This window comes from Eupeodes corollae, chromosome 1, assembly GCF_945859685.1.
Source record: "Eupeodes corollae chromosome 1, idEupCoro1.1, whole genome shotgun sequence".
In the NCBI taxonomy this organism is placed as follows: Eukaryota; Metazoa; Arthropoda; class Insecta; order Diptera; family Syrphidae; genus Eupeodes; species Eupeodes corollae.
The window spans coordinates 77,580,066-77,593,269 of record NC_079147.1 but is presented as its reverse complement, the minus strand read 5'-3'; the positions used below and the strand labels follow the sequence as shown (position 1 = coordinate 77,593,269).

The 13,204-nt window shown below is 38.0% G+C and overlaps 1 protein-coding gene across 1 annotated transcript in view; it reads left to right on the top strand.

Moving 5' to 3' along the window:
• The first annotated feature begins 10,061 nt into the window (after window positions 1–10,061).
• The window catches only part of LOC129940530 (uncharacterized protein DDB_G0283357-like), a 43,470-nt gene continuing 40,327 nt past the window's right edge, over window positions 10,062–13,204 (top strand). The window contains exons 1-3 of the mRNA XM_056048904.1: window positions 10,062–10,181; window positions 10,243–10,281; window positions 10,342–13,033. Coding sequence (XP_055904879.1) covers window positions 10,062–10,181; window positions 10,243–10,281; window positions 10,342–13,033 — 2,851 coding nt within the window. The remainder of the gene's footprint in view (window positions 10,182–10,242; window positions 10,282–10,341; window positions 13,034–13,204) is intronic.

Below are 13,204 nucleotides of genomic sequence, written 5' to 3'. Positions count from 1 at the left end.
GCTGATGACATTAACATAATCGGGAGAACTCAGCGTGATGTAAATGAGGCTTTTGTGGGTATTGAAGCAGAGGCGGCAAAAATGGGTTTAATGGTTAATGAGGGCAAAACAAAGTACATGCTGTCGTCAAGAAAGAACTTGCAAAACCGACGTCTCGGTTCAAACGTCACCATCGACAGACGTAACTTTGAGGTAGTCAAGGACTTCGTCTACTTAGGCTCCGCTGTAAACGCAGAAAACAACACCAGCGCTGAGATCAAACGCACAATAACTCTTGCTATCCACTGTTTCTTTGGGCTAGGAAAGCAATTGAGTGGAAAAGTCCTCTCTCGAAGGACCAGTATGTCGCTATATAAGACCCTCATCATCCCTGTCCTGCTATACGGTGCAGAAGCATGGGCTACGACAAAAGCGGATGAAAGCAGCTTGGGTCGGTTCGAAAGAAAAGTTCTTCGTGTGATCTACGGTCCCGTATGGAACGAAGAAGAGTGGAGGAGAAGATGGAACGACGAGCTTTACGTGCTGTACAGCGATGTAGACTTAGCCAGAAGGGTAAAAGTCCAACAGCGCAGTAGAGGAAGACCGCGAATCAGTTGGCGCACACAAGTGGAAAGGGACCGAACTAGATCTAGAAGTTTGTTGGTGAGGCCCTAGTTTACATAGGACTGTAGCGCCACCTTAAATAAGTAAGTAAGAAGAGTTGATAAATCGAGAAACATGTGGGGAAGAAAATTCAAGGGGGATTCGTCGAGATTGGGAATGGCGTGTAAGAGTATAGTTGGGTCCCATCCACGTTCTGTATATGTCTGAGGGCATAAGTAAGTAAGTACAAAAAAATATCAGAAAACCGAATGAGATCGCCAAAGATTTGTTCAGGCTGATCACTTTGTTTCCTTGACAATGACGTAGATTCTTTTGCAGGTATGGCTTATTTCTTTGTTGTTCTGTTGGGGAAAATCGTCTTCTGAACTTTTACTATGTATACTAATAATACTAACAAATCTTCACGTTCACAAATCCGCTGGCCCGAATAGCTTCCCTCATTTGCTTTAAAGAGTTGTTTTTTAATGTAAAAAAAATTACTGTATAAGATTTCCCATCTGTTCTGCTCTACGGGTTTCTTTCCAAGACGATGGCCTTAATGATCAGCAGTATAGCTTTCTCAGCAAAAGGTTCACAGGTGATCTCATGGTTTTTGCTGCCGAATAGTGAAACAAATCGTTATGAAATTTTGATGAAAGTAAGATTTTTGTTCTTGATATTTTTAATATTGACGAATCTCTTTTTCGTTGGGTTGCTAACTACATCTGGGTGCGTTCAATACAAACATTATTAGACAGGTTCAAAGTTGGTATCCACAAAATAAACTCTAGTGTTTCTCAGTGATCCATTTTTTGTCCGAAATGTTTCCCTATTTTTATAATTGGTCCCGAGTTTCTAACCCACTTAATTTCATTGCTGACGAAGCTCATTAAATTGTGATCTTACATCATTGCTTACTAATGTTGCTAAAACGTCTTTGTCTTTCAATGGCTCTTTCCACGGGCAGTTTAACATCGACTTACACTTAACAGCTATCAATTCATGGTACGTGCATCACACGGCCTTTTTCACAGATTTGACATCAACAAAAATGTTGCTTAGTGTTTAAGTTTCCAGTGCCGATGCAAGAAGTTTTTGATTGTATAAAAAGCTTTTGTTTTTCGAGAACAATTCTCATCTCAAGCCAAGTGTCCCAAATACTTTTCGGCTCAATATGTCCTTTCTTATTCCATACACCCTTCCTTATTGCTCGAAGTGTGTTAAATCTTCTTAAGAGTATTTATAACCCTGTGAGTATAATTAGAAAGGTATTTCCAAAAATGTCAAAATATTATTATTACATTTTTATGAAAACCTTTTTGACAGATTTTCTTTAAAATAAAATATAACTTTTATTCTCTTAGCTTATTTCTTAGTTACGTGCCAGCTTCTTATTTCCAAACAAAATAGATATAAACATTTTTAAAAATTTAACAAAATACGAAATTAATTCTTTTTGTATTATCTTCTTATACTGATGAATTTTAAAATTTGTATAATACTAATATTTATTTAAAATTCGTTATCAAATTTTAAGGTGTTAAACCTAACAAAGAAATGGAGAATGATAAGACAGTCAGATAATAAAAGATTAGGTTGGATGTTGATTCGCGTATTTGCTTATATGTATGTCTATCTGTTGTTACCATAAGGTCTGGTAATTTTGATGATTTTGATTTGGGAGTGTTAAAGCTTCAAGATCTATTTTAATCAAAGATATCTTAATAACTAATGCTGCATTTCATTGAGATTGGGTGCAAGATTAAAGAGTGTAGACTTATATCAGGTTTCTAATAAAACCAATCCTTGTAGAACTGTATATAGTTCCAGAAAAATGTCGGGACCTTATTGGATCTATGGAAAATGTTATTAATTTTATTAAGTCAAAATATCGATTGTCCAACTTACACACATATAGTCTCGTATCATTTAGACCAAATATTTGTATTAGGGCAAGTCCTGGAAATAAACAATTGACTTCAATTGACTGATAACATAAGTCGCAAAAAGATTCTATTGGCGATGTCTAAGTAAGCAGTTCTAGAAGCATAAGGCCTCTACTACGCCTACGCGTCATTGTGTACGGTTTTCGGAAATGTGTTTCAGCTTCCTCCAATTTTTGCTTAGTGACGCTGATTCCTCCTCGAATGTCTTGCGCCATGTACTTCTCGGTCGTCCAGCTCTTCTTCCTTCTTGTGTGAACAGATTTTAATGAATTGCTTAGTCTGCAATGCAGTCGTTATCTTTTCGAAGCGTATGTCCAATGCTTGCCACTTACGCCTTCGTATAGGTTCCTGGCGTGTCCTTCTATGAAGGACCTCAATTAAAATACGGTTTATCTAGAACATCCTTAGAATTTTGCGAAGACATCTATTCACGAAGGTTTGCAGCTTTCTTGTAATGGTTGAAATAACCTTCCAGATGCTGCACCAATATGAGCGAAACAGTCGTAACTTTGCCCTTAAGCTGATAGAGTTGTTAATCCAAATTTTTAGCAATATACCGAACGCTTGTTTTGCTTTTCCGATGCGGCAGATGTCTTGTTCGGTTCCGCCTTCGATGGAGACTATACTTCCAGGGGTGTTGATATGATCAATACCGGATCTAATGCGTTCCAGTATGACTTTCGCTATTATTTTGGTAACGGCAGGTAGAACGCAAATTCCTCTCCAGTTTTTGCACTTTGTAAGATCTCCTTTTTTGGAAGCTTTACGATAATTCCCTTCTTCCACTCATCGGAAAGTTCAGTAGTCCAGGCTTCTTTTATGAGCGGATGAAGCAGTTTGGTTGATGAAGTTGGCGCTGCTTGTAAAAGCTCTGTGGGAATTCCATCAAGTCCTACCTTTTTGTTGTTCTTATGTGTTTTAACTGCGGCAACGATCTCATCTTTACTGGGAGGTGCAGTGCGGATTCGGGGCTTAGTTTGTTCAGGGGCTTCAGAAGGCATCTACTTCACGTTGTTTAACACTCGGTTTAAAAGTGGTTTTTCTACCTTCTGACTCTCTCATCCACCGAACTTATCACAGTACCGTGTACTTCTTTCACGAGGTATTGCCTTGAGATGTGTGCACCGGTCTGCTCTATGGTTAAACGGTGCTTCTGTTGCAAAAGTTTGCAGCATCTTTTGGTTCTTACGCCAATGCGCTGATGTAGTTACGCTTTTCGCGGCGCGGTACACACTGCTGTGATCCTATCTCTTTTCCATGTTGTACGCAGACACCAGCTTATTGGGTTGGGAGATCTTTTAGTCTGGAGATGTTGAATTTGGGGGCTCGTGTTATTCTGTTGGATCACCGAACTGTAGCTGTACGCAATCTTAGGTTAGCTATCAATGAGTGTGGTCACAGACAAGTCCCATGTTGGTGTCTATTCTGTATCGGACATCCAAGAGACTGCTTCTAAAGCGTCGACTAATAGCAATGTGATCAATTTGGTTGGAAGATGTTTGTCTGTCCGTCGACACACAGCTAATTTCATGACAATTTGTGTTCAAACATAGTGCCACCAACCACAAGGCCGTTGGCGTTGCAGAGATCAATGAACCTCTCACTATTATCATTGCAATTGCCTACACCATGAGCACCCATAACATGCCTTAGCCCATTGTTGTTACTGACAACCTTTGCATTAAGGTCTCCCATAACCAAAATAATATCTCGTGGGGAGTGTTGTTGAAGGCGGATCCTAGTTGAATGTAAAAACATTCTTTCTCTTAATCAGATGTGAGCTTCGTCGGGTCGTAACGCTGTATAATGGTGACGGGTCTGAAACCTAGCTTTGATAAGCCTTTCCCCAAGGGGCTGCCACGAAATAAGACTTTTGATTTCCGTTTTTTAGGGAGTAACCTAACTCCAGCTTCTCGAGCGTGTCCTGGATCATGACCAGAGTAGAGCAGTACAGTGTTACGTGTTGGGGACTTGTATTCGCCCGATCCCAACCATCGCACTTCGCAAAAACCCTAAGATATCTATCCTGTACCGCATAAATTCTCTCTCTGATTGGAAGAATCTAGCATTGTGCGGACCTTCATTTCCTGCGTCCAGACGTGTCCTCACATTCCAGAAACCAATCCTTGTCCGAATTCAATACCCAAAAGCCGTCAGCGAGTTATCATTAATTATCCGACGCGTATTTTTTGTTTCCATAGCGGGATGGAGTTCAGTTACAAAGAGTGTTAATCTCTGTAACCTATCCTGAAGAGTCAGGAAACTTCGCCCTTGAAATTTAAGCTTACTTATGTATATAGATAAGATATACACAAATCATCATTGGTAAATCAAGAACTTCAACATGACAAGAAAGTTGCATTGCTGGCCTAAACCAAGTTTTTGGCAATCTCCAACTACCCAATCTGCCATGCTGCAGGCACCCAGTACATGGAATCAGCAAACTCTGTCCACCTCCTAAGACAAAACGTTACTGTTGTTAGCAGAAATATCGACGTAGTCAGAAAGTTCATCTTCTTCGAAACAAATATCATTATCACAAACGATAACTTAGTGGAAATCCGATAGAAAATTACCCAAACGAACCACTGCAACTTCGGTTTGGCCAAACATATGGTTTCCAAACTCCTTTCTCGTAAGACAAAGTGCATTTTATACAAAACACAAAATTTCGCAGTTCTACTTTACGGAATTTGAACTTTTGAGAGAAAAATCCTGCGGTGGATATTTGGTCCTATATGCGAAGATGTCGAATGGAGGAGAAGTTTCAATAGTCAACTATACCAGCCACATCAATCTATCAATCGAAGATGCCAAAACACGACTACACTGGCATGGCCACACCGAGCAAATGGACAACAGCTATCCAGCAAAGGAAATCTTTAAATACTTTCCCTTTCTTCCACAGTTGCACGGACTAGTTTATGTATCAATTACATTTGGAATTGGTGCATAAGCTAATCTGTGTTTCAGCAGATTATTTGAATTGAATTTACTGTTTTGCATCACATGGTCGGATCGGTTCTAGTCGCTAAAGCATAACATTTTAGACATTTTTTTATTAGCGATGACTGGACAATTCAGAGTTGATTATTGTAATATTCGTGGGCTAAGGGCAAATTTTTTGTTGCCATACCGTCATACTGTTTCGTACAGGCCAGCTGTTTTGACACTAAGTGAAACCCAAGTAGGTGGGGATTCCGATCCTGCTGAATTTTGTATTCATGAGTATAGCTTGGTGCCTTTATTATTTTCCCACCAAGGCCTCGCCATATACATTAGGAATGGTTTTGTTTATCAGGTCTTACCACGATATTGTCTTTGCACCAATTCCTTTTCTAATTATATGTGGCTTAAATTCTCCGTAAATAAGCAAATCATTCACGACTGCTTCCTTTATCAAAGCCCTAATTTAGACAGAGTATCAACTTCTCTGATTCCATCCAAACAATTGTTTCGTCACTAAAATAGTTGTTGCGGGCGATTTCATTTTACACAGTTCTTCATGGCTTCAACATTCAGGCCAGACAACACCCGATGGAGTGTGTCCTGAGATCTTCGCTGAGTTGAACTAAATAACTCAGCTGGTCAACGAGCCCACTGGAATATCTGAAGTTGATTGTCGAGAAGAAAACACTCTTGACTTGTTTCTTACCTCTGACCCTTGTAAGCACACTGTTAGTGTTCTATCTCCTCTAGGCACATCTGACTATTGTTATATCAGCAAATTTTTCCTGTCAAAACTGTTCAGTTAAAGAAAGAGATGCTAAGAGAACCGTTTTTCAATACGAGAAAGCCAACTGGGACGGTCTCAATAACTACTTCATGATCCTGGTTACTATGCTTCCTCGATAGTGACGTTGACACCAGCGCTGATATGATCACAAGTTTAATTCTCTTGGGAATGAGAACTTTTATAATTAACAGGGTTAAAAGTATCGTAAACGAACTGTCAAAATGTTATTAGAGTCAAAGAGATAAGTTTCCGTTGCTATAAGGCCAACCGTAGGTATTAAGGAAAGCCGGAAAAAGTTCAAACAAGCCAGGAACGCCCATATTCGACGAACCAAATTTTTACATGACCAAAAATTACTGCAATGTTCCAAATACAGTAAAAATTTTCGGTCATTTGTAAAAAACATAAGGAATTCTTCCTCTTCCTCGGTTCCTGAGCTCAATGACACTCCTTTTGTTAGTTCTTAAGAAAAATCTAATCTTTGCTAGACAGTTCGCCGCCAAGTCTACCATGCCAGTGGTTGTACTGCCTCTGCCTGTACCTAAGCGAGTTAGTGATTCTATGGGACCAATCTTTTTTCGCACCCGTACTGTGGCAAGAGTCCTTGGAGATCGAATCACACATAAATCCGCTGGTGCAGATGGTATCCCCGCTATTGTTTTGAAGAGGTCTTTTTCAAAGCTGGCAAAACCACTGCGTAAGCTTTTTCATCTGTCCTACTCCTCCTCCTCAGGTCTCGTTCCGAGAGGATGGAAAAGTGCATTAGTTCAGCCCATCCCCAAAAAAAGGCGAATCTTCCTCATCTTCCTCACCCTCTAATTACCGACCGATTGCACTTACGTCTCTTCTTTCCAAGGTCATGGAAACGCTGATCAATTATAAGCTCAAGAAATATCTTGAAGTACGAAAGCTTCTTAATAACCGTCAGTACAAGTAGGTCCACTGGTGATCTCATGGTTCACCTCACCGAACAGTGGAGCAAATCTTTACGTTTTGAAGAAAGTAAGATTATTGCAATTCATATTTCAAAAGCATTTGAAAGGGTTTGGCGTCAGGCCTGTCTGCAATATCTATCCATTGTACAATGGGGAATAAAAAACCGTGTGGAATTTAGTGCTTCGAAAAACCAATGCTGTCTTGTATCGTTAAAGCGAGATATACCCCAATCGCCATTATCCATAGATGGCACTTGCATCGAGGAGACTTAACATCTCGATATTCTCGGTATGTGTATCACCAACCACCACTTGTGGAATAATCACATACGCGATGTCGTCAAAAATGCCCCATGGTGTTTACGTTTCTTTAGGCGATGCATGAAATATTTCAATTCTTCTGATCTGGCTGTTATCTATAAGATTTATATACGTCCAAGGCTTGAGTATAACTCCCATCACTGGGCTGGTGCTCCTGCAACTTACTTAAGCCTCTTGGATAGTATTGAACGTAGAGCATTTAAATTAAAAGATGATAATATCATCATAAGTTTATTACCTTTGCTTGAAAATCGTCGTAAGGTCTCTTCTCTGACCTTTTTTCGACCCTTTTTTACCATTATTTTAACGGCTTATGCTCTAGTGAAATAGCCAAGTGCATTCCTGCGCTTAAGCAGTTCACCCGTAATACTCGCGCTTCTAGGAATGCTCATCAGTATACCCTCGAGCTCAACTTCGGCGGTACTCTCAAATACAGAGATTCGTTCTTTAGTCGTACTAGACGAATGTGGAATGCCTTGCTACACTCTGTCTTTCCTACTGTTTCCTATTCCTAGTGCTCACACTGTGCCTCTGCATAATAAGCGTAGTAATATTCCCTTGAGTGTGTGCTTATTATAAAAAAATCGCAACTCTCAGGTTGGAGACGACGAGGAAGACCAGGACGTTGATGACCAAAGAGCTATTGACCTCGCCAAACTGAAGGGAGCTTGCAAGGGACAGCAAACGATGGAAGAATGTAATACCTCAGGCTGAGACCTCAATAGATCGGGAGCCGGATAAGTAAGTATTTTATCATTTAAAGAAATGTGTTGTTTTTTGGAGTTAAAATTAAGTGTTCCTATATCGTGGACCATCCATTTATGAAAAGTGTACTTAAATAGTGTAAAATCTTGACAGCTTACTTTTTAAGACTCGAAATTTATGAAACATGGTAAATTTTGTCATAATGGTTTACAAAAAATCGCTTTCTTTGAAATTATTAAACCAAGTGTTTTTTGACATAAGTTCGGTACTGGAACAAAACTTCTTAAGCACACTGTTATCATGTTAAGTTTTATTGAACCATTATGATACAATTTCAATGTCACTTTGGACTAGAAAAGCAAATTTGTTTAAACTTTACCATGTACATAGGTGGAAGTATTATTTTCTTTAATTTGTTATTAAGTATATTACGTAGTGGCAATTTTGTTTTATGTTGCTGCTAAAGTTAAATAATCATACAACTTTTATTGCACGGTTTTGATATTGTTTTTATTTGAACAGTATGAATCTGTGGGGTATAAATTTTTAAAGTTGATGGCAGCCATGTTGTTTTAGCTGTTGGCAATAATCGTGGGAAATAAAGAATGATAAAAAGTTCTTATCAAAATCGTTTTTGGTTTAACAAATAAAAACTTAAATTTTTTTAACACTGTGTGAGCGGTTTTTTTCCTGGGTGAAAGATCTTTTCTACGTTAAATTAATGAGACTAATCTGAATTCATATTTACTTGTTTTTCTAGGTCATTACTCCGAATTAAGATTTTTAACATTCATTACTTTCTGTCCAGGTTTTTTAAGTACCTAGGAATTTCAAAAACTCGAAATACTGCGTTTTCTTTTGACATTTTCAAACTTGTTTTTCTAAATAACTACCACAAAAAATACCCTATTAAATAGGTCCACGTAAATCTGGCCTTTAGACCTTTTGGTCTCCGATCTTATTTAAGGCTGATCCTGTCATTTTCGGCAAATTATTATTGGTTTATAAGATGGCACGTGTACGTACTACATTTTTGACAACTTAGTTCGAGATAAGTTCTATTTTGTTTTGACCTAGTGTGTTAATTTATTTAGGTGACAAGTCTTCGAGAACAAAGCCCTATTTAAGTGTCTACACATGCGGTTGATAAAATTAAATTTAATACAAATTTTATCTGTAAGAAACTTAACATTACCAGTTTTTTTTTTCTTATTTGATCGTTTGCGTGCGTAAGAGTGCCTTGATTTTGAGAAAATTAATTAAAAAAAATATAATGATGTTTATGGCATCTTATAAATTTTAAGCTAAGCTTAATTTGGGTCTACAGTATTTGGTTTTCTTTGTTTGATTTTTATTTTTTTTTTTACAAACCAGAAACTGATTTCGCCACATTAGGTAATATCTAGAAGTTAGTTAAAAGAAGACGACAGTTTTGTGCTTCTTATTTATTTTTAAAAATTAAAACTTTAACAGAATTTTTAAGTAACTACGTATCATAGACCCCCATAAAATCGCAGCATAAACAGCTTATATACGAAAAAAGCTTAACATCTTTTATCTTAATTTATATCACATGAGATGACATAGGTTATATCTTGTTTAGATGGCAAGTTATCTTAAATTTGCAATGATAAAAGAAATTTGAAATATGTATAAATGTTAAAAAGACGTCCCTTATTTGCCTTAAACAAAAAGGCTATAAATTATTTTTTTTAGACTTTAAATTTTTTGAAAATATATAAAAGCCATTATTTCGGCAATATCATTAATTAGTACAACTGGGCGGCTGTTGTATGACACACTCAGAGGATTAAAATTTAAAGAGAAAAAATTAGTATGAAAACACTAAGGTGTTTTTTAGGAGCTGCAGCTGTTGTTATTTTAGCATTTGCTAAAATTTCGGAAGCTCAACTTTTGAATCTCAATCTTGGAGCAGGAGGATTAGCTTCAGGCTTGGTAAGACAAAATTAATTGAGAACACATTTAGGTGAACAAATAATGGATTTAATTTCTTAAGGGAGGATTACTTGGAGGTGGCCAAGGAGGAAGAGCTTCGGTAATATAAATAAAATCATACAAAGTTTAATATAAAATTTAATAAATATCCATTTTAAAGGGAGATGCTCAGGAGACAACAACTCGTAGCAATGGTGGATCAAATGCGAATTCTCAATTTTTGAAGTCCGAAATTAGTTCTAACCCAAGTGATGAAAATTCCAATCGAAATGTCAGATATTCTGGTAGCAGGCAAGGGCCAGGATCTGCAGGAGGAAGTAATTCCCACTACAATAACCAGCAATCATCTACTCGCAACAATGATGAATCAAATAGAAATTCTCAATTTTCGAGATCAGAATATAGTTCTTACCCAAGTTCGAGTAATTCCAACCGTAATGTCAAATACACTTATGGAAACCCACAGACCAGTAGCAGCCAAGGGCAAGGATCTAGAGGAAGGGGTGTTTCTCAATATAATATCCAGCAATCATCTACTCGCAACAATGATGAATCAGATAGCAATTCTCGATTTTCGAAGTCCATTTATAGTTATAACCCAAATGATGAAAATTCCAATCGAAATATCAGATACACTTATACATCTGGTGGACAACCAGTACGTGTGCAGACTAGTAACCGGCAAGGTCAGGGATCTGCAGGAGGAAGAGTTTATTACTACGATAATCAACAATTTCGAAACAATGATGCATCAAATAAAAATTCTCAATTTTCGAGATCTGAATATAGTCCCTACCCAAGTTACAGTAATTCCAATCGTAATGTCAAATACGTCTATGGAGACCCAGTAAGTACACAGACTAGTAACCGGCAAGGTCAGGGATCTGCAGGAGGAAGAGTTTCTTACTACGATAATCAACAATATCCAAACAATGATGCATCAAATAAAAACTCTCAATTTTCGAACTCGGAATATAGTTTTAACCCAAGTGGTGGAAATTCAAATCGAAATATTAGATACACCTATACATCTGGTGGACAACCAGTACGTACACAGACTAGTAGCTGGCAACGGCAGGGCTCTGCAGGACGGGATGTTTCTAACTACAACATCCAGCAATCATCTAGTCGAAACAATGATGAATCAAATAGAAACTCTCAATTTTCGAAGTCCGAATATAGTTCTTACCCAAGTGATGAAAATTCCAATCGCAATAGCAGATACACCTATTCGTCGAATGGAAACCCAATAACCATACAAACTGGTGTTAGACAAGAAAAGGGATCTGCAGGTCGAGGTGTTTCAGACTTCAACATCCAAGAATCATCTACTCAAAACAGGGGTGCACCGAACAAAAATTCTCAATTTACCAATTCTGAATATACTACTTATCCAAGTGATTATAATTCCAATCGCAATGTCAAGTACACGTATACATCTACTGGAAACCCAGGAAGCATAGAAACTGGTAGCAGTCAAGGGCAGGGATCTGCAGGACGAGGTGTTTCTCACTACAACACTCAGCGTTCTTCTACTCAAAATAATGACGAATCAAATAGAAACTATCAGCGTTCTGACTATCAGTCAGTAGTTTCTCCAAAGGGAGATACTTCGAATTACAATATTCAATACTCCCAATCCTCGAATGGAAATCGGGGAAGAAAACAAACAAATGAAGATAATTCAAATTACGACGTCCAATACACCCAATCTTCGAATGGAAATCGAGGAAGAAAACAATCGGGAAATAGACAAGATCACGAATTTGAGGGTTATTCTGAAAGAAATAGAGGAGGACAAAGGGAATCCCAAAATAGTAGGGTAACTAATAACAGAGATTCTTCCCAATCGCAATTTAGCTTTAGTCCGTCACCCGACCTTTTAGAAATTATAAGAAGAGCACAGAATCAAAAAAATCCCGGTACATCATCTAATGGACTTCTCGGAAATTTGGTTTCTAATGGTCTCGGTAGCTTAGTAAGTGCACTTACTGGAAATAATGCAGTCACTGATGGGCGTACACCTATAATTTCTGGTTCATTGTCAATAAACCTTCCGCCTAATTCAAGAAATAGAAATTCTGGTTCAATATCGCAAACCAAGACTACTAAAAATAACCAAGCATATATCGAAAGACCAATAAGCACTTCTAGTTCACAAACATTTAAATCTTCAGACCGAATGGAGAATTCCAACACACAGAGAAATCAACCAGGACAACATGAATTAACACAAAGTTCAAACATATATTCTTCCGAATCATCAAATCCTATTTCAGGAACTAACACTCATGATGTGCAAACAGAAACAAGAAATAAAGCCACTCCTTCGAATGATGAGAGATTAATATCAAGGACTGAAACACTGTCAGGAGAAATTAATAATAAACAACCGAAAACAACAGAAACACATTATTCAACATCTTCTCACCAAACATCTGAAAACAGTGCCACGAATTCGGAAACGAATTCCAGAACTGAACAAATTGTTAAAACCACTAAATTTATCGACGGCTCTTCGAACCAAAATAATGGAGTATCAATATCGATTACCCAACCAAAGCCTCCAGGAAGTAGCCAAGGACAAAACGGACCAACAAGTCCTAATGACCGAACACCAGTTCGTAACAGTTCCCAAACGATTACATACATTAAAACATATCCTTATGATCCTTCAACCATTATTCAACCTTTGGAAATCACCGAAAGAAATAATGAAGTGAGAACGGAATCGACAAACAGTCCTCGTAACCCAGATAATGGAGGCTCAACGTCAGTAAGCCAACCACAGTCTACAGAAAGCACCGAACGACAAAATCAACCAACAACTTCTACTGAACAAATTCCTGTTCGTAACAGTTCTCAAAAGATAACGATCACCACATATTCTGAAGACTCCACTGAAAATGTTTCTTCAACCACAATTCAGCCCTTGGAAACAACAGAAAGAATTGAACCAGTGGAATCCGAATCGACAAACAGTCCTTTCAACCCAGATAGTGGAGACTCAACGTCAGCAAGCC